This window comes from Grammomys surdaster, unplaced genomic scaffold (genome assembly GCF_004785775.1).
Source record: "Grammomys surdaster isolate TR1022 unplaced genomic scaffold, NIH_TR_1.0 252, whole genome shotgun sequence".
In the NCBI taxonomy this organism is placed as follows: Eukaryota; Metazoa; Chordata; class Mammalia; order Rodentia; family Muridae; genus Grammomys; species Grammomys surdaster.
This window is the reverse complement of record NW_021604693.1, coordinates 1,482,153-1,504,652: the sequence shown is the minus strand read 5'-3', so window position 1 is coordinate 1,504,652 and position 22,500 is coordinate 1,482,153. Positions and strand designations below refer to the sequence as shown.

Here is a 22,500-nt window from a genome sequence, read left to right as displayed (position 1 = left end):
AGCCCTAGCTGATCATGAACTCATTGTGTGGACCAGGCTGGCCTTGAACTCACAGAGATCCGCCTACCTCTGCCTCTGGAGTGCTGAGATTCAAGGCGTGCACCACCAGATCCACACGTATTTGAATCTTTCTCTTGCCGCTCCCTCCCGAGCACGGATAACTCCTCTGAACTCACCTTGCCGTGTGCATCTGTAGATAAAGAAGATGGAGACAAAGAGAAGACAGATGCTGAGGCAACTGAAGGCGGTCAGGAAGATGCGCTTGCTGTCTGACGGTCTGGGGCAATGTCCTCCACCTCCTCCCACTCCATCTGCATGGGGGAGATAGAAATGGCAGCCATGTCATGAGATTTCACCGAGAGCACATGTCAGAATACTCGGAGGGGCTGAGCAGAGCCTCACACCTGGGAACTCCAAGGAAGCGTCTCACATCCAGCCATAAACGTTATCATTTATTAAAATCCAAGCACGGAATCTGTCGCTTCCCCAGCACACTGATACAGTTTAGCAGAATGGTTAAGAGGCTCCACACAAGCTTAGTGTGGCGGCTCAGGCCCAGAATCCCAGCATTCCAGTCAGAAGTGGGAGGATTTTGAGTTCACGCCCAGTCTTGCTGTATAGTTCCAGGCTAGCCTCAAGTGTGTAGGGAAACCCTGCCTGAAAATAAAAACAAAACAAAAGCCAAGAGCCAGAAAGCCCAGTTACCACACTGATGGCACTGGCTTGGAAGTGGCAGGATCTTTTGGACAAGGGGTCTGACCAGCTGAAGCAGGGCCATGAGGTTATAATCCACCCTACTTATGGCCCAAGCTCTCTGCTTCCAGGCTTATCACTGGATGTTTTGCTATCAGTTTGGTTGTTGTTGTTGTTGTTGTTGAAACAGAGTCTCACTACGTACCCCTGGCTGGCCTGAAACTCACAGAGATTCACCTGCCTCTGAGTGTTGTGATTAAAGACAGGCATCAGCATGTTTTTGAGTATTCAATTCCTGTCTCTCTCTGTCTCTCTCTCTCTCTTCTTCATTGCCGAGTCCTTCTCCTTATTTATTATTTAATAAGCTCACTCATTCAAAGCAGAAAACATAACTATCATAGATCGCTCTCCACAATGTACAGAACAGAACGATGGGAAATGTTCAATGTTCGTTCATAATGTGATCAATTTGTGGGAGTCTGAGGCACAGCATGGGTGTCGAGGGATGTGTTCCGTTTGTAATAATCATTACACAGTGTGCATCTAGAGTGCAATCTTTGTCAATTAAATAGATTTTAAGTAAAAGAGAAAGCATTCCACTCTCTAAAACACAGTAACTAATATCATCTTGTGTCTCCTCCAAAAACATGCTCCAAAATCCTGAACCCTTAAGACATATAAACAAATCACCTCATTTTCGTGTTCCAGTGCTACCAGTGGAGTCCTGTTCTGTTGGACAAAATCCATGATCAGTTTAAACACCTGTGATGATTAGTTTTAATTGACAATTTGACACAATCTAGAATCACCTGGGAAGAGAGTATTGCAGGAATGTCTAGAAATGTAATTTTTGACCTGTGGGTCCTGACCCTTTGGCAAACATCTTTTTTTGTTTTTGTTTTTTGTTTTTCAAGACAGGGTTTCTCTGTGTAGCCCTGGCTGTCCTGGAACTCACTCTGTAGACCAGGCTGCCTTGAACTCAGAGATCTGTCTGCCTCTGCCTCCCAAGTGCTGGGATTAAAGGCGTGCGCCACCACCACCCGGCTTTGGCAAACATCTAACTTGAAAAATATTTACGATATGATTCATAACAGTAGCAAAATCACGGTTATGAAGTAGCGACAAAAATAATTTTATAGTTGGGAGGTCAGCACAACATGCGAAACTGTTTTAAAGTGTTGCAGCACTAGGAAGGTTGAGAACCACTGCTCTAGTCCATGTTGACCTGTGGGCATGGGGTGAGAAGTAGACTCTTATGGTCACTGATATGGGAAGATCCAGCCTAGTGGGTAGCACCATTCCCTATGCTTGGGTCCTGAATTGCGTAAGAGCTGAGCAGTAGGCTTGAGGGCATTCGTTCTCTCTCTGCTCTTGACTGTGGAACTGTGAGTTCTTGACTGAGGACGTGACTAGCTGCCTTAACTTCCTGCCTTGATTTCCTTCAAGGATGGGCTGTAATCTAAAGTTGTAAAGCCAAATAAGCTCTTCCCTAAATCGTTGGAGATTTTGGTGGTTGTTGTTTGCTTGTTTTTGTTTCTGTTTTTTTGGGTGTGTGTCTCTGTGTGTGTGTGTGCGTGTGTGTGTGTGTGTCAGGGATTATCACAGCAATAGGAATGAAACTAGAAAAGAGCCCAAGTTCTAGGTCATCTTCCAACGTCTTCTATTCTACCCTCTCTTTCCCTGTTCCCCTTTCTAGGTCATTCCTCCATTGCAGAACACCTTTTGATAGTGGCCTTTCCTGTTCTCTCTCCCAAAGGCTCATTGTCATTGTGGTTGGGTGTTTCTGCCCCGAACTGTGATGGACAGACTCCAAGTAGCCCCATGAGCCTCAACGTCCTTCTGGCAGTCAGCTGTGCATTCCTCTGCCCTCGAGAGCAGATGTTCAGACCTTGCTTCTTACAAACAAGTACAAAAATACAGCAGAATGTTGAACTGTCGCCCCTATGATAGGATGCTATTGTTGAAGAACCCCCCTAAATAAGCACCAAAGAAAAGACTCTATACCAATCCAGCTTCCACATGAAGACTCAGCCCTGAATGAAAACTTGATTGCAGCCTTGTGTGACCCAAAGCTGAAAACTCAACTAAGCTGCATTCCCTCCTGACCCACACAAACTGTAAGGCAAATAAACGGATGTTCACTGGGACTAAGGATGCTGTGCAGTTTGCTGACTGACTATCATGCACAAAGCCCTGGGTTTGGTACCTGTTGGGTATCTATTGGGAAGAGGGAAACATTTGAAATGTAAATAATAAAACAATTAAAAAAAAAAAAAGAACCTGAGTTTTGTAATCCCAGTGAGATGGGAGGTGGAGACCCTAAAAGCTCTCAAGCTAGCTAGCCTGGAGTTCACAGCAACAATACAAAAAGGAGACCCTGCCTCAAACAAGGCCAGAGGTGAGGACCAACATCCAAGGTTGTCCTCTAATCTCCATATATATGCCATGGCACCCTTGCACCCAGTCTCTCTCTCTCTCTCTCTCTCTCTCTCTCTCTCTCTCTCTGTCACACACACACACACACACACACACACATCATATGTACACATAAAAAGATTTTTAAAAATTCAAGGACCTGGAGGGTTTGCTCAATGGGTGAAGGTATTCATTGTTAAATATAACCACCTGAGTTTGATCCCCAGACCCACACAGTGAAGGAGAAAAGCAAGTGCCACAAATTTTCCTCTGACCTCTTCACACATGCTTGTGGCATGCATATGTACACATGGACACACATGATAAATAAATAACTGTAATTTTAAAACATACAAGGAGCAGGTCTGAGGCTGCTGTCTGCTCACCTGTGACCACCAACTCTAAGTGCTGACTCTGTCCTGACTTGAGGGAGGCTGCTGTTCTGTAGGTACAGAAATAGCCCCCAGCATCTTCAGGCTGCAGGTTAGTGAGGTGGAACTCAGCTTCCTTTCCCAGTGACTTCTTCTGTTGCTGATACTGAGAGTTGTGCAACCTTCCCAGAGTGACTGTAACATTCTGGAAATGAGTCCCGCATCGGAGAGTGACGTTACTCTTGCACTTGACCACAGAGCTGGGCCAGGCACTGATGGAAGGCCTGGGAAGTTCCTCTGAAAAGAATTCAGAGTTGATTGATTCTTCATCTCAGTGAACCCCTTCTAGGATTCTGAGGATTAAAGGTGTGATGGTTAATCTCAATTAGCGCTTTAATGGGATCTATAATTAACAGGGAGACAGGTATTTTGCCTGTGAGACTCTATGTTGACTAAATTGATATGGAAAGAACCATCCACCATGGGTGGAAACATTCCCTAGGCTGTGGTCTTCAATTGCATAAAATGAAGAGGGTTAGAAGGAGAGCTTAGTGGATAAAAGTGTTCACTGCCAAGCCTGACAATCTGAGTTTGATACCCCAAACTCACATTTGTGAGAGGAGAACACTGACTCAAAATCCTCTGACCTCCATACACATGGTGTGACATGTTCACATCTCACAAATCCATGTACATAAATAAATGTAAGAATATTTTTAAGGGGAAAGTGATCTGAGCGTAAGGATTCATTGGTCGCTCATTCTTTTTTTTTTTTTTTTTCTTTTTTGGTTTTTTGAGACAGGGTTTCTCTGTATAGCCCGGGCTGTCCTGGAACTCACTCTGTAGACCAGGCTGGCCTCGAACTCAGAAATCTGCCTGCCTCTGCCTCCCAAGTGCTGGGATTAAAGGCGTGTGCCACCACGGCTGGTCTCTCATTCTTAAAATATCCTTTCTTAAGGCTCGAGGAATGGCTTTATGGCTAAGAACATTCCAGAGGACCCATGTCAGGCATGCTTAATAACCTTTAACTCCAGCTCCAGGGCATCTGACACCTCTGGCTTACAAAGGCACCTGCATTCATGTACACAAACACATATGCATAAACACAATTTAAAATATTTTAAAATTATTTTATTCTTTTTGTTTAATTTTAGGGATGGAAATATGGGTCAAGGTTAAGAGCATTGACTGCTCTTGAAGAGAACCAGGTTGGGTTCCAGCACCCAAGTAACAGTTCACAATTGCCTGTAACTCCAGCTCCAGGGGATCTAATGCCCTCTTCTGGCTCCTTTTGGTACTGCACACATGGTACATTCACATGTAAATAAAATAAAATAAAATAAAATAAAATAAAATAAAATTTTAGTGTGTGTGTGTGTGTGTATGTGCGTGCACGCGCATTTGTATGAGATGCATGTGTGCTACAATGTGTATATGGAAGTCAGAAGACAACTTTTGGGAGTTGATTCTTTCCTATTGTGTGGATTCCAGGTTGTCAGTCTTGGCAGCAACTGCCTTTATTCAGTGAACCATCTCATCTGACCATTCTCTAATACTTGACTATTGATGGAGTGTGATCTGTTGCCTCAAGCTCCTGTGGCTATGACTTCCCCACCAGGATGGGCTGCAACTTCAAACGGTAAGACAAAACAAACCCTTTCTCCCTGAAGTTGCTTTGTCTCCGCTTGCCTCAAATTCGGGACTTGAAATCTCACCAATCCCCACCCTGGACCATTCTGTCACCCAAGAAACCTGATATAAAGTCTACCTCCCACTCAGTTTTCTGATACTCCACACCTGAGCAGGGGCAGCCACACTCTTGTGTCTGTCCCAATACATCTCTTGTGTGAGGTTTGTTGTGCAGTGTGACTTTGTAGTGTTCCTTGGTTCCTGACCGCCAGGATACCTTTTCCCTTCAGAGCTGTAACATTTTACAGCTGCTACAGAAGGAGAAGGTTACGGACCGTGGCACAGGAGAACTCTCAGAGGTCACGTGAGAGGAAACTCACCCTTCGCGTCCTCATCTCCGTAGCACAGACACAGCCCTGGAAGAGAAACCTCAGTGAGACACTGCTCAATAGCTGTGTTTCCCCTGACTTGAAACACTGCCCCCTCGCTGAGAAGGAGAGTATAAAACTGGAGGAGTGAACGAAACTCACAAGGCTCAGGAAGTAAACAAAACCCGCAAGGCTCCTGAAGGTTTCCAAGCTCAGGATATTCACAAGACCTTCCCCCGGGGGTTAGAAAGGCAATCACTATTGCTGTAAGAGACTCTTCAGTCCACAGAATTTTCAGGCAGTTCAAGGAATGCAATGCCGCTTTTAGGAGTTGTGGCTTATGCTAGGATCAGCTTTTTCATGACGTAGCTGACTACATTAGCCCAGTTTTTATAAGTAATCTCTTATCCTCCCAGTAAGATTCACTGGTTTACCAAGACAGACTTGGGTGGAATTCAGATAGGAAAGTTGTAGAGATAGTTGAGCAACACAGGACGCCACTTGGCTAGAGTAATTAATATACACACAATTTCCCATACAATATATGTATCAACCTGAGACCTCCACCACATACAAACATACACTTGGCTCCAAATAAGCATTAGGTCGTTCCTTCCTAACAACTGCTTGGTAACTTTTCTTTTGTGGCCAAAAAGCATCACAAAACTTTTCCTGAAACGAAGTGAGATGGGTCAAGAGGTTTGGGGTATATATGAAGTAAGTCAAAATATGTCCTTTGAATAAGTGTTTAGGGGGAAATTCCTGTAATTTAGCAATATTAATGACTAATTTAAAATAATAGTAATATTATACCAGTGCATGACTAAAATCAGGTGCATCATGGGTAAAGACATGTGCAGCGAACAAAGGCTTCCAGATCCAAGCTGATCAATCAAATCCAAGAGTCCACCTACATCTGGAGCCCTAGCAACCAGCTCTTCCTTCTAGACCCACAAAGGAAAGCTCCAGGAGGTGACCATGGGTTCTTGAGCCCTCTAGGTCAAGTAGCCTGCTGTGCTCTTACAGTGTATCTGACCTGTTTTCTCTTTGCTTCTGAATAAAACCCCTTGCTACTTTACCATTTGTTTATATGTCTCCAGCTATTTGAACAAAACGTCTCAAACTTGGAAATACCTGGTCCAGACAGACCACCAGTAACAGAATCATGTCTTTGACCTCTTGTCAGTGTCTTGTCTGGAGTGATAGCTATTTGTTTGAATTCTAGTCAGTTCCAGTTTCATTCTGTTGCTGTGGTAAAAAAAGACTCCTGTCGAAAGCAGTTTAGAGAAGAAAGGGTTTATTTAGCTTACAGTCCATCACTGAGGGAAAAGAGGGCGGGAACTTAGAGACAGAAACCACTGAGGGATTGCTTGCCGGCTCACTCATTCACCCGGGTTCATACTTAGCTGGCTGTTTTATGTAACCCAGGCCCACCTGACTAGGGATGGTGTCGCCTACAGTGGACTAGGCCCTCCTGCATAAATTAATAATGAAGACAATCCCCCACAGACATGCCCAAGTCGACCTAGGCAATTCCTTAGTGGAGCTTTCCTCTCAGGTGACTCTAGGCTGTGTCAAATTGGCAATTAACACTAACCAAGACAGACCTTGATCCAGGGCTAGGGAATCTAAGTCAGTTGGTAGGGTGTTCACCTGTCATACACAAAACACTAGATTCTACCCCAAGTTCCATATAGAGTGGGCATTAATTTGCGCTGTGATCTCTGCCCTTGGGAAGTAGAGGAAGGAGAATGAACTGGAAAAAAAAATACTAACTAAAAGCAAGCGACCAAGGACTACACATTGTGTCATTTTGTTTCATACCTTATCCAGAATATGTAAATCCAGAGAGAGAAAGCTTGTTAGTAGATGCCAGGAACAGGAGGTGTGGGGAGCTTAATGAGCAGGGTGTTTCTGTGGGGTGATGGCAAGATCTTGGCACTAGAAAGAAGTGGTGGCTGCACAACACTATGAATATACCAACTGTCCCTGCTGGGTAGATTTTCAAGTGTCTGGTTTAATGTTCTGTGACGCTCACCTCAGTAACTGTTTAAAAATCAATGTAACTTAAGTATTTTTACCCTCTCTCGAGTGGAGAGTTGTCTGAATCTACAGCAGTGGTCAGCACAAGACCAAGCCAGTTAAAACTCCAGCACCTTTGATAGACAATGCTGGCATGTACCTTTAAATCCAGCACTTGGGAGGCAGAGACAGGCAGATCTCTGAGTTCAAGGCCAGCCTGGTCTACAGAATGACTTCCACAACAGCCAGGGCTACACAGAGAAACCCTGTCTCCAATATATATATATATATATATATATGTGTGTGTGTGTGTGTGTGTGTGTGTGTGTGTGTGTGTGTATGTGTGTATGTGTGTATGTGTATATATATGTATGTATATATGTATATGTGTATATGTGCATGTGTATGTATATGTATGTATATATATATGTATATATGTATACATATATATGTATATGTATATAAAGTGAACACAAATGTTTTTTTTTAATATTTATTTATTATTTTATTTATGAGTACACTGTCGCTGTCTTCGGACACACCAGAATAGGGCATCTAATCTCATTATGGATGGTTGTGAGCCACCATGTGGTTGCTGGGATTTGAACTCAGGACCTCTGGAAGAGCAGTCAGTGCTCTTAACCACTGAGCCATCTCTCCAGCCCCCGAACACAAATGTTTATAAAGATTTCAATATCAAAAGTTTACCAGAAGTAAGATGAAGCCCAAAGCTGGAGAACTTAGGTTCTGAAAACAGGGCTCTGTCTGGGCCTCTGTAGTTCTACAGTTTTGAAAGCTCATTCACTGTGGTGGTTTGAACAAGAATGGAATCCATAGGCTCATATATTCAAATACTTAGTCTCTAGTTGGTGGAACTATGTGGGAAGGATTAAGGGGTGTGCCTTGCTGGAGGGGTTACTGAACTGGAGTTACAGACAGGAGCCACCATGTGGCTGTTGGGATTAAATCCCTGGTCCTCTGGAAAGGCAGTCAGTAGTTTTAACATGAGCTATCTCTCCACACTCACATATATTTTATATAAATATTTATTTCTTGAAATTTTCACATGCGTATACAATATATCTTTGTTTGTTTTGTTCTGTTTTTTTTTTTGTTTGTTTTTTTTTTTTTTCGAGACAGGGTTTCTCTGTGTAGCCCTGGCTGTCCTGGAACTCTGTAGACCAGGCTAGCCTCGAACTCAGAAATCTGCCTGCCTCTGCCTCCCAAGTGCTGGGATTAAAGGCGTGCGCCATCACTGCCTGGCTATATACAATATATCTTAAAATCATTTACCCCCATTCTCCCCTTTAACTCCCTCTAGACCCACATCTACTTATCTATCTATCTTTCTCTTCCTTTTTTAAAAAATATATTTGTAAAGACTTTATGTATGTGAGTACACTGTCACTGTCTTCAGACACACCAGAAGAGAGCATTGGATCTCATTACAGATGGTTGTGAGCCACCATGTGGTTGCTGGGAATTGAACTCAGGACCTCTGGAAGAGCAATCAGTGCTCTTAACTGCTGACCCATCTCTCCAGCCCACTCTTTCTCTTTCTTAACTCACTGAGTTCGATTAGTGTTGTCCATATGTCTATAGTTACAGGTCATCCAGTGAGATGGAAACCTACTTCTGGTTGCACCCCTAAACCAAACTGGTTCTCCTTCCCTAAGCAGTAATTAGCTTTTCAGCTAGGGATAGAACCTCAGGAGTTCCTCACCCTTCCATTCAGGAATCCCCCCAAACTTCAGACAGAGTTTTCTCTATGTGTCCCTGGCTGTCCTGGAACTTACTCTGTAGACCAGGCTGGCCTTGAACTAACAGAGATCTGCCTGCCTCTGCTTTCCACATGCTGGGCTTAAAGTCATTCATTACCACCACTCAGCTTTATCATGTACTAGTGTGTGTATATGATGTATGTATGTGCTTATGAGAATATCCAAGTGAATATGTACCATGGCATGGATGTAGTTATCAGCTTTCGGGATTTGGTTCTCCTCCATCATGAGACTAATGCTCAGGAATTAAACTCTGTAGTTACACTTGAATGTCAAGTGCCTTTGCCCACTAAGTCATCTTTCTGGCCTTATTTTTCTCATTTAAAATCCATATATAGAGAGAGGCAGGCAGTAAGTGGTATATGCCTTTAATCCCAGAACTCAGGAGGCAGAAGCAGGCAGGTCTCTAAATTTGAGGCCAGCCTGGTCTATAGAATAAGTTCCAGGATAGCCAGTGCTACACAGAGAAACTATGTCTATAAACAAACAAACAAACAAACAAACATCCATGTACATTTTAAAATGTGTATGGCTACTTGGCTTGCATGAATGTCTGTGTACCATCTGCATGCTTAGTGCCCACACAGATCAGAAGAAATCTGTGAAATTTCCCAGACTGGAAATGTATCTCAGCTGGTAGAGTGCTTGTCTGGCATGTACAGGGCCTGGGTTTGAGTTCCAGAACTGCCTAAACCAGGTATTGTGGCAAATATCAGCACTTTGGTGGTAGAAGCAAGAGGATACAAAGTTCAAGATCATCCTTGTCTCCATGGCAAGGTCAAGGGCAGCCTGGGATACTGAGGTTCTGCCTGAAGGAAGGGAGAGAAAAGCCTGCCAACAGAGTTGGACTAGCCCGTCTAACACCACAGCTCCTTACCTGGAACAGCTATAGCCATGGGGGAAGGACAGTATTAAGGGCTGATTTGTGCTTTCATCGTTTAAATCATGTACATGGGGCTGGAGAGATGGCTCAGACATTAAGAGCGCTGACTGCTCTTGAAAAGGACTAGGGTTCCATATCCAACACCCAGGGGGCAGCTCACAACCAACTGGAACATCAGTTCTAAGGCATTCAGTGCCCTCTTCTAACCTCCAAAGACAGTACATACCTACAGTGCACAGATACACATATAAACAAAACACCCACACATAAAACTAAATAAATAATTTAGAAATAAGTAAATAAATCATGTTTATTAGGAAGTAGTCATGTTTAGTTTTTGCAAGTGTTGCTAGGCTATGATAAAGCTATCCTGGACTAAACTGGTATCACTCCGAAGAGATAAAGAGATACAGACAGGGAAAGCATAAAGATTTAGGCAGGGTTGTATCCATAGATCATAGAACGTCCACAGAGCTCGGCATGGTGACACAGGCCTGTAATCCCAGCCCTTCAGAGACTGAGTTAGGGGACTGTCTAATATTTGAAGACAACTGGGTCTACATAACAAGTTGCAGGCCAGACAGGACCAGATAAAAAAAATTTGTATAAAAACAAAACAAACAAAAACAGGGAGCTGGAGGGACGGCTCAGGGGTTAAGAACACTGATTGTCCTGTGTTCAATTCCTAGCAACCACATGATGGCTCACAACCATCTGTAATGGGATCTGATGTTCTCTTCTGGTTTGTCTGAGGACAGCAACAGTATACTTATTTGCATAAAATAAACAAATCTTTTAAAAACAAACAAACAAACAAACAAAAACAACCGTGGGGCTAATGAGATGGCCTAGCAGGTAAGCATGATTGTCACCAAGCCTGAAGACTCAGGAGGTAGAGGCAGGTGGATCTCTGTAGATTCCAGGCCAGCCCCATTTACTTTTCGAAATCCTGTGTAGTAGTTTGAATGAAAATGGTCCCCACAGGCTCTTAGGGAGTGGTCTTATTTGAAAGGATTAGGACATGTGGCCTTGTTGGAGAAACTGTGTCACTGGAGTGGGCTTTGACAGTTCAAATGCTCAAGCCAGGCCTAGTGTCCCACCCCATCTTTCTCTCTTCCTGCTGCCTGCTGATCCAGATGTAGAACTCTCAACTACCTCTCCTGCACCATGTCTGCCTGTCTGTTCCCGTGCTTCCTGCCATTATGACAATGGACTAAGCCTCTGGACCTGCAAGCCAATAAAATTCCAATATGTTTTTTTAAATAAGAGTTGCTGTGGTCATGGTGTCTCTTCAGTGCAATATAAACCCTTACAAGACACCCTGTCTCTTAAAAATATAATTTAAAAATGTAAAACAATAGCAACAACAAGCAATGCCCCCAAACACATTGCCAGTTGCCACCAGAAGCTACAAAAGCTACAAGAGACACACGGAGCAGGATCTCCCTTCCAAAGGAATCAATGATCTCTGGGGCTCGTGGAACACAGAAAATCATTTTCCTTTGTTTTAAACCAACAGGTTGGTGGCACTTGGGTACAGCAGCCCCAGAAAAGCAACACAGAATGTAAGAGGTATTTCTTGGAGGAACTGTTTACCCTGTCCCATGGCCAGAGGTTTGGAGCTACTGCGGATGGAGACTCTCCCTATAAGGCATACACAGAGAGGAGAACACTGGCCTAAGGGGAAGGCGGTGAGTAGAAAATGAGGAACAGGGCAGATGCGGCTGTTTGATTGTCACCCGGCCACACATGCCCTACCCCTGCTCTTGCGCCAGGTAGGAACTAGAGGTCTCGCAAAGAGGAGCTGCTGTGTAATATATCCAAACCAATAATCCCACCTTCAGGTTCTGAGGCCAGTTCCAAGACGTTAGGTTCAAACCCAGGGTTTTAAAATGAACTCAAGGATGTGGACGGTTGGAAAAATCTGTATCTGCATCATACACCCTTAGCTCTGTGACTGGCAGTTCCTACGCCTCAACCACTTTCTAATCTAGTGGCATGACTAAGCAAGATTGTGGGGCCCAGAAAGGAGACGCAGAGACTCCATGGAACTTGCACTTCTTGCAGTTAACAGGGTCTTTTAGGTGTGGCACTGGTACTGATGTACTCGGGACGTCCCTGCCGCCTACCTCCACTCCCACCTCACCCCTGCCTCTCACTCCCATACAAAGACTCATTTGTGCATTTCCATAGTCGCCACCTTGACCCCCCCCCCCAACTGGGAGGTTTTCTCACATAGCCAAACAATTGTCACAGCCTTGGAGACTCACCCAGGCAAAGCAGGTATATGAAATCTATGTCCATTGCTTCCCTTATCCCCAAGTCAAGATCCAGTCTTCCGCTCTCAGGAAGAAGAGGCAGAAGGCTCCCACAGTTCTCTCCTGGCCCCACTTTGTCCCTGGAACCTGCAGGCTGAAACTTTGCCCTGACACTAGGGTTGCCTGCATAGCTGTTTGCACAATTTCCTTCCTGCACTGACCCAGGACGCAAGAAGCCTTGAATGATAACATCTCCCTCAGTCCATGTGAAGCCCTGGGACCTAACCTCCTTAACTAAAATCCCACCTGAGATGTTTTCCATTTTAATTTGTTCATATGGACAATTTCATGCTTGCATATGGTATCCTGTGGTCACATTCGTCCCTACTTTCTACTCCACCGGCCCCTTCTTTCCAAACTAGTCCCCCTCCTGCATTCACACTCCTCCTATCTATCCATCACACCCGTCCTTCCTTTTTTTCTTTCTTTTTCTGGTGTTACACTTGTATTATCATTCTCTTCTGGTTATTTTAGTCTGCTTATTCTATAACAGTCATGCCTTTAAGCAGATTATGTTCTATCCTTATGAAATTTGTTTTCTTTGAACATTTCATCAAGGTATACAATGTATCTTGATCATATAATACAGCTTCTCAAATTCCTTGTATCTCCCTCTTAACTTCTTGTCTTCCTTTTAAGATTATTCACTTTAAGGGCTGGAGAGCTGGCTCAGTGGTTAAGAGCACTGGCTGGTTTTCCAGAGGTCCTGAGTTCAATTCTCATCAACCACATGATGGCTCACAACCATCTGTATTGGGATCTGATGCCCTCTTCTGGTTTGTCTGAAAACAGCAACAGTATACTCATACCTAAAATAAATAGGTCTTAGAAAAAGGGTAACAATAATCTTTACAAAAAAAAAAAGGGAGCAGATGTCTCTCTTCCAAAGAACCTGAGTTCCAGTCCCAGCACCCAAGTCAGGTGGCTCACAACTGCCTGTAACTCCAGCTTTAGGGGACCTAACAGCTTTAGGGGTCTTTGAGCACCTGCTCTCCCATGCACATACCCACACACAAATACACATACACACATGTAATTATACATATATAAATTAATTTTATACATATAATTAAACAAAAATAAAATATTAAAAAATAAACTTTCTTTCTTTCTTTCTTTCTTTCTTTCTTTCTTTCTTTCTTTATTTATTTGTTTTCAAGACAGGGTTCTTCATGTAGCACTGGTTGCCTGGAACTCACTCTGTAGACCAGGCTGGCCTTGAACTGACATATGGGAAGTGGATCTAATCAGCAATAGTTCTTTGGGGGAGAGTTTGATCTTCTTTCTCAACAGTTCAGTCCCGTAGCAAACACCAAATACGACTCAGCAGCTGCAGACCAATCCTTTTGGCAAGCAGACACAAGGCACGAACCAGTAACTGCAGTTCAATCCTGAAGAAACCACCAGGCTCGCCAGCCAACCTAAGGCAAGGCAGTGGAAGCCTCGAGATGCTGCAGGAACCTCATGAGCAGTTCTTGGGCAAGTTTCTCTCAATGGCAGCATTCTCACAAGTTGAGCTCAACACCACTATGTAAGGAAAACCAATACATGTGTGTGTGTTTAGCGAAGATCAGCGAGGTGGAGCAAACCAAACCAAGGCTCAGTGCATCTCTCCCACTGTCTACGGAGTCATATTTATATTCCTTCACCAAGCACCCTTTCACATGTTTACTATATTCAAACACCCTTTCACCTGTGTCTGCTTCAGGAACAGTCTTCGGTTTGCTTTAGCAAGACATCCTTTCACCTGTGTGCCCCGGCAAAACATCATTTGACATAACTTTCCAAAGAAATTACAGTTTCCACTTCACAGGACCTGGAGTAGCAGGCAGTTGCTGCCATGATGTGGGTGCTGGGAACCGAATGCCACTCCTCCGTAAAAACAACATGTGTGCTTAATCACTGAACCATCTTTCTAGCTCCTGTTTCTTCTTTAAGATTTATTTATTTCATTTATATGAGGACACCGTAGCTGTCTTCAGACACACCAGAAGAGGTCATTGGATCCCATTACAGATGGTTGTGAGCCACCCTGTGGTTGCTGGGACTTGAACTCAGGACCTCTGGAAGAGCAGTCAGTGCTCTTAACCGCTGAGCCATCTTTCCAGCCCCAACCCCTGTTTCTTATCACTACCCTGTGGTGAAAAGAATCTTCCTGTGTGTCTATGTGGAGACACCTGTGACACCATTGGGTGGGACCTGTTTTTTAGATGAACTCACATTGATTTAAGGTACGGCATAGTACCCTATAACTATAAATAACGAGGGTAAATGGGACAGTTAAAGTTTGCCACAAAAGTAGCTCTGTATTGGAAGGTAGGTTTGTAGCAGCCATTTCATGACTGATGAAATTCCTTATTCAGAACATAATTGATTACTTAATTATTTTTTCCTAGGGTGATTGAAGTATAATTGACACATAAAAATTCAATATGTCAGGGCTGGAGAGATGACTCAGTGGTTAAAAGTACTGGATACTCTTGTAGAGGACCCTGATTCCATTCCCAGAACCCACATGGTGGTTCACAATCACATATGAATCCAAAACCCTCTTTCTGCTCTCTAAGGCATCAGGCATGCACATTGGTACAGACATACATCTGGTACATAGACATACATTCAGGCAAAACACACATAGACATTGATTTATAAATTAAATATGTCAAGATCTTACTTTGTCCATAGTAAATACACTCAATTTGTACTGCCAATTATACCTTTGTCAACTGGAGAAGAAAACAGTCATAATTACACAACAGTCAAATTACATTTTAAAATGGAGTGTTAGCTGGCTGTGGTGGGGCATGCATGTCTTTAATTCCACGACTCTGGAGGCAGAGGCAGGCAGATCTCCATGAGTTCAAGGCCAGCTTGGTCTACAAAGCAAGTCCAGGCCAACCAGGGCTGGTTACACTAAGAAACCCTGTCTGGAAAGGAGGACCAGTGATTGGCCCAAAACTGGGATCCAGCTCAAGGGGAGGCTCCAAGGCCTGGCACTATTACTGATGCTATGGTGTGCTTACAAACAGAAGCCTAACATGGCTGCCCCTCCAACAAGCAGCTGAAAGAGCCAGATGCAGATACTTACACCCAAGCAATGGACAGAAGCTAGGGAACCCTGTGGTTGAATTAGGGAAAGGCTGGAAGAAGCTGAGGAAGAGGAGACCCCATAGGAAGACCAGCAGTCTCAACTAACCTGGACCCCTGAGATCTCTCAGACACTGGATCACCAACCAGGCAGCATACACTAGCTGATATGAGGCCCTCAACACATATTCAGCAGAGGACTGCAGGGTTTAGCCTCAGTGAGAGAAGATGCACCTAACCCTCAAGAGACTTGAGGCCCCAGGGAGTGGGGAGGTCTTGGGTGGAGGTGGTGGGGACATCCTCTTGGAGATGGGGAGGAGGAATGGGATGAGGAACTATCAGAGAGTAGACCAGGAGGAGGATAACTACTGGACTATTAAAAAAAAAGATATTAAAGAGTAATAATAATAAAAAGAAAGAATTCAAACACAACAAAGGAAAGAAAGAAAACTCTCTGTCTTGAAAAAAAAAACAAACAAGCAAAAAGGAGTGTTCAATTATTTTACCAGGGTCTATTTGGAGACAGCCGCTCACTATGCCAGGCTTCAACCAGAAAGCCTCCCACTGTCAGCACGATTACAGCAACCACAACAACCCGGATGAGGTTACCCATGGTGTAGCCTTCTGTCATGGTATCCAGGGGCTCTGAAAGGGAGAAGACACTCATCATGAGCCACAGAGGGCATCCCTCCTTCACAGAGAGATGGACCAAATCTAACTCCCGTAAGTCTGGCTTGGATCCTGGCCTGTGTTCTCTAAAGATTTAATGATGAGTTGAAATGGGTATTCCTTTACCTAATTTTCTTTGTGTTCAGTTCTGCCTCAGCTTTCCCCCCTTTGTTTGGCTTTACCTCATTTCTGCCTCTGCTCTCTTCCCTTTCTCCTCTCCCTGGACGTATTAGGAGTTAATCTTAGGCACAACACATAGATCAAAGGAGAAAGACTGACACATAGATCTACAGAACACAGAAATCAGTGGCAGGTCAGCATGTCCTCAGACCGCAACATGCTGTGTTGGCAGTGAGCTTCAGAGAATTGGAACCTAACAGAGGAAAGTCAGGTTCACTCTGTATCTCCCCTTCACTCAAGAGGAGCTGTTGAATCATGTTGTAAAAGACAAGGGAAATGATTAAGTGGACAAAGTGCCTGAACCCCCAGAACCCCACATAAAGCTGAACACCGTAGTGTGCTTCTAAAACCCATATGCACTTCAGTGAGATAAGAGGAGATTCCAAAGAAGCTTGTGGCCTAGTTAGCTTGGCGTCTGCAGCCGTGAACGGCAAGAGACCGTTGTCTCAAATAAGACCGAAAGCAAGAACTAATACTAGCCAAGGTTGTCTTCTGACCTTGACACAAGAACCTTGGCATGAGTGCCTGCACTTATACACAGGAACACACACACACACACACACACACACACACCCTAAAAGCAGAATAAAGAGGAGGGAAAATGAAGGGGGGAGGAAGAAGGAGGGGAGGAGGAAGAGGTGCTGATGGAATGCTTGACAGTGATCTGTCCTTAAAGTAGCCTGCACATGAATCACCTCATCTCAAAGATGCATTCATAACGAAATGCATCTACAACAAGGTTACCTGCAGGCAAGACTGTGGAGAGCTTGTGGGACCACTTGGCAGGAATCTGACATTGACCGAAGACAAGGAAATGGGCTTTAGGCCGAAATCTGACATTGGGCCATGACAGGGAAGTAAGTTCAGGCAGGGATCTAATTTTAGGCTAAAACAGAGAAGTAATTTCAGTCAGGAATCTAAGTCTTCGGCTAGAACAAAGAAGTAGGCATCAGGCGTTAATATGACTGCAGGCTAGGACTGGGAAGTAGGTTCAGATATTTTTGTCATCCTGATAACCCTTAGAAACAGTGATCTTGAGAGTGATCACGGGATTTTGTTTATTGCCTTGTTTGCTTTTTGACTATTTGCATCTATTATATTGCTGGTTCCTCAACCTAGAACTGACCTAAATACTTGCATGTAATTAAAATGGTTTAAAAGAAAATTGAGAAAAAATAAACCCTCCTCAGCCTTCAGCCTCAGAACTGGCTGGGGTCATGCTGCAATATTGTCTAATCATCTGTTTTTCTTTTTAATCCTCACTCCTGTACTGGAGAACCTGTTGACTGACTGAGCTGGCCTGGTCACAGGACCCCAGGGCAAGGCAGGTAACATCACTACTACATAGGGAAGTCATTCTTCAGCACTCATTACTGACCACACAGGCTTTCTTATCTAACAGAAAGTCTCAAGGGCAAAAAGGAGAATTTACAAGCAAGGCGTGTGGCATTTAAGAGGGCAACATTCTCGAAGGAAACTTTGGATAGTTTTGGAGATTAAAACCGTAAAGGAACGATATCAAAGAGAAAGCCCACTTATAATTGTTTACATGTCTATGTCTATGTATATGAAGAGGTGTAGGAGATCAAAGGCCTCCACAGAGAAAACATTAAGGCACCAAAGACAGAAGACACTAGAGGGTGGAAAGACCTCTCCTGCTCATGGACAGGCAGAATTCATATTGTTAAAATGGCTAGATTACCTAAAGCAATCCACAGATTTGATGCAATCTTTCTTAAAATCTTAATGACATTCTTCACAGTACTAGAAGAAACAACAGTAAACCTCATATGAGAGCACACAAGACTTAGAATAGCAAAACCGATCCTTAGCAGAAAAGGCTATGTTGGAAGCATCATGATACCCAATCTCAAATTATATTACAGTCCTAGCAACAGCAACAAACCCACAAAAGCCAGTGTGGCACTAGTGTAAAACAGACATATAGAGCAGTCAAATAGAATAGAAATCAGCCACGTGGCGTGATTCACCTAATTCTTACAGAGTGGTCAAAAACACACATAGCAAGGTCTGGAGAGATGGCTCAGTGGTTAAGTGTACTGACTGCTCTTCCTAAAGGATCCAAGTTCAAATCCCAGCACCCACATGGCAGGGCACAACTGTCTGTAACTCCATGTCCATGGGAATTCGACACCCCAACACAGACATACATACAGGTAAAACACAGGTACATATAGAATAAGAATAAATAAATAAAACATTTAAAAAAAAACATGCATTGCAGCCAGGTATGGTGGTGTACATTTTTAATTCCAGTGCTCTAAGGGCAGAGGCAGACAGATCTCTGTGGCTTCTGGGCCAGCCTGGGCTACAGAGTGAAAACTTTGTCTGAAAAACAAACAAGCAAACAAACAAACAAAAATTATAGAAAAGACATCCTCTTTAACAAATCATTCTGGGAACATTGAAGTCTGCATGTTGAAGACAAAAGTAGATCCACATCTCTCACCCTGTGCAAAAATCAGTTCTAAATACATTAAAGACCTTAGACCAGATGCTTTGACACTGCTAGACAGAAAACACTTCAGGATAATAGACAGAGGCAAGGACTCACTGAAAAACTCTTTGATAGCACATTAAATGATCCAAAGAACTAACAGTTCTCAGAGCCAGAAACACAAAAGGCTGTTAAACAGAAGAAAAGGTGTTCAGAGAAATGCTAATTAAACCTCCTATGAGGCTGGGCGTGGTGGTGCATGCCTTTAATCCCAGCATTCGGGAGGCAGATCTCTGTGAATTCGAAGCCAGCCTGCTCTACAAAGTGAATTCCAAGACAGCCAGAACTGTTTAAACAAAGAAACTTTGTCTCGTAATCCAAAAACTGGCCCTGAAGTTGAGAGCACTGGCTGCTGAGTTCAATTCCCAGCAACCATATAGTGGCTCACAACCATCTGTAATGGGATCTGATGCCCTCTTCTATCTGATGCCTCTTCTGTTAGGTACGCACACAGGCAAATAGAGCACCCGTATACCTAAAATACATAAATAAAATTTAAATATAAAAAATTTAAAATTTTTAAAAAAGAAAAACTAGCTATGAGATTCTACCTTATCACAATCATTATGGTTGAAAGAGTATCAACAAATGCTGGTGACGATGTGGGGTGAGAGGCATCCTTAACATCACTGGTGGTAGTGTAAACTTGTACAGAAATCAATATGGTTTCTCGGAAAAGTTGACAATAAGACCACCATACAACCCAGCTATATTACTCCTTGGTATATACCTGGAGGTATATACCTTAGGCCAATGTACCAAAGAGATGCCTGCTCATTCATATCTACTGCTTCCTTATTCACAATGGCCAGGAGAGTAAACCAGCCTAGAGGTCCATCAAATGTGATGTGTGTGTACATAACAGAATTTTATGCAGTCAGGAAAGAAATCAAAATCACGGTGTCTGCTGGAGGCCATTGTGTTAAATAAAATAAACTAGATTCAGAAAGATAAATATCATGTTTTCTTTCAAATGTAGAGCCTAGATTTAAAATGATATGTATATGTGCCTCTCTCTCTCTCTCTCTCTCTCTCTCTCTCTCTCTCTCTCTCTCTCTGAGCGTGTGTGTATTTATATATGGGGGTCACTAAACCATCTATAATGGGATCTGATGCTCTGTTCTATCTGATGAGAGAATCATGAGAAGTGGGTATGAGAATTGGGGGGGGGGATAAAAGTGCATAATGAAACAACATAGCAGACATTGAGACTAACTGGGAGGCGAGGAGGAAGCAGTTGGGGGCAGTGGAGGATGACAAGAGCAGTGTGGGCGGCAAGGAGAATAAATCCCTTGTAGAGTCACACTGATGAAACTCATTGCCTTGTGTGCTGACTGTGTTAGTGATCACACAAAAGCAACCTCACTAAAGCAACCGAAGGAAGGGTTTGTTTAGACTCTCTGCGTGAGTGTGCTGGCGGTTGTGGTGGGAAAGTTGGGGCAGGAGGATCTCAAGGCAGAAGGTCTCCTTGCATCCACAGTCGGGAAGGAGAGAAAGAGATAAGTACTAGGGCTCGGTTCACTTTAACCTTTGTATCTAGTCTGAGAATCCCAGCCCTTTGATGGTACCACCTATGCCTAGGATGAGTCTTCCTACCTCATAACCTAATCTAGATAATCCGCCATGGACAAGCCCAGAGGCTGGCTTTCTTGCTGATTCTAAATCCCATTAATATTCACTTTATACTAACCTGAAAGTTTAATTAAAATAATAAGCCAGAGTAGCAGTGCACTCCTTCAGACCTAGCATTGTGAGGCAACAGCAGGCAGATCTCTGTGAATTTGAGGCTAGCTTGGTCTACGTAGTGACTTACAAGACCGGGCCAGGACTACATAGTGAGTCCTTGTCTCAAAATAATAATAACAAGGGCTAGAGAGACGGCTCAGCAGTTAAGAGCACTGACTGCTCTTCCAGAGGTCCTGAGTTCCACTCCCAGCAACCACATGGTAGCTCACAACCATCTATAACCGGATCTGACGGCTTCTTCCGGTGTATCTGAGGACAGCTACAGTGTACTCATAAATAAAACAAATAAAGCTTAAAAAAGAATAATCAATAAAACTATAAATATTGCATAGCTAAATAAAACATGTCTGCTAACTACAACAACCCCCACACTGGACAACCCCCGCACCCTGCACCCAATACACACACACACACACACACACACACACACAGGGTCACAAAATTACACAAAACCTTACCTATCACAGAGATCTCAAGGAGATTGCTGGGACCTGAGGCTCGATAGGGAGCCTTTGCCTGATAGTAAACACAGCTGTATTGCCCGGAGTCTCTGGCTGTCACGTTCTGAAGAGAGAAGTCTAACACCATTCCTGTTGAACTCCTCATCTGCACAGGAGTTGAGAGTCCCACCTTCAGCAACGCAAACCGTATGGGTCCGAGGACACTGCTTGCTTTCTGGCACTGCAAAGTCACCTTGCTTCCTGCAGTCACTGTGCCCCTGTGGTGGGCTTGGAAGGAGGGCTTAGGTAAGTACCCTGGAAGAGAAAGAGGCTCTGAGCTCAAGGGAAGAATCTGTGGGTTCTGTGCTTATTCTTGTTCTTTTGTTTGTTTGTTTGTTTGCTTTTTCAAGAACCGGGTTTCTCGATGTAGCCCTGGTTGTCCCGGGACTTGATCTGTAGACAAAGCTGGCCTCAAACTCACAGATTCGCCTGCCTCTGCCTCCTGAGTGCTGGGGTCAAAGGCGTGTGCCAACACTTCCAGGCGAGTTTTTTTGTTTTGTTGTTTTCTTTTTTCATTTTTGTTCTTGTGGCAGTGATCTTATGAACCTCATCCCTCTCACAGTCTATTGTGACTCTAGGACAGAGATATTTTCCGCTCCCAGAACCCCTGGGTGGAGCCACATTCCTGCCCCTCTAACTCTTGTTCTGGCGATTCTGCCCTTTACTTCCTCCCTTCTTCTAGTCCCTCCCTCACCCCCTGTCCGTCTCTCTGAGGTAGACAATCCTCACCTGTCACCAACAGGAAAAGGGCATCGCTGGGCTGTGACAGTGTGTCGTGGGACCATTTGCTGTAGTATTCACAGGTGTAGTATTCGCCATCATTCTGTCGTAGCTCAGTGATATAAAAATCAGCTGTCTCCTCTGTCAAATTATATGGCTTCATAAAATCCAAAATGAAACCTTCCTTTTTGAGGATGAAGTGTTTACTTGGGGTAGGGCTCTTACATTGCATTGTCACCTTGCTCTTGGTGGGAAGCACTGTGCTGGGCCAGGCACTGAGGCTGGGCTTGGGAAGAGGCCCTGGAAGGAAACAGCCCCGAGCTTTATCTGAGATAGCTCAAATAGCAACATGCTTGTTATGTAGTCACAAAAACCGGAGTTGGACTTCTGGAAGTTTTTAAAAAAAAAATAAAATAAAAAAATCAGGGTTTGGTAGTACATCCTTGTAATCCCGTTGCTAAGGAAGTGAAACAGATGGATCTCTGGATCTCCAGGTCAGCTAGTCTAGATTAATTGGCAGGCCTTGGAGCCAATGAAAGACTTAGTCTCAAATAAAATAAAATAAAATAAAATAAAATAAAATAAAATAAAATAAAATAA

General features: G+C 43.7%; 1 protein-coding gene and 1 long non-coding RNA gene across 2 annotated transcripts in view; both read right to left on the bottom strand.

Annotated features, from left to right (window-relative positions):
* Window positions 1-3,603, bottom strand: part of LOC114627298 — a 3,990-nt gene extending 387 nt beyond the window's left edge. Inside the window, exons 1-2 of the long non-coding RNA XR_003712355.1 lie at window positions 3,495-3,603; window positions 177-311 (exon numbers count right to left, since the gene is read on the bottom strand). This is a non-coding gene — a long non-coding RNA (uncharacterized LOC114627298). The remainder of the gene's footprint in view (window positions 1-176; window positions 312-3,494) is intronic.
* A 12,466-nt stretch (window positions 3,604-16,069) lies between these two features.
* The window catches only part of LOC114627300 (T-cell-interacting, activating receptor on myeloid cells protein 1-like), a 14,857-nt gene continuing 8,426 nt past the window's right edge, over window positions 16,070-22,500 (bottom strand). Inside the window, 5 exon segments of the mRNA XM_028775018.1 lie at window positions 16,070-16,212; window positions 19,469-19,471; window positions 20,339-20,401; window positions 21,139-21,435; window positions 21,910-22,200. Coding sequence (XP_028630851.1) covers window positions 16,070-16,212; window positions 19,469-19,471; window positions 20,339-20,401; window positions 21,139-21,435; window positions 21,910-22,200 — 797 coding nt within the window.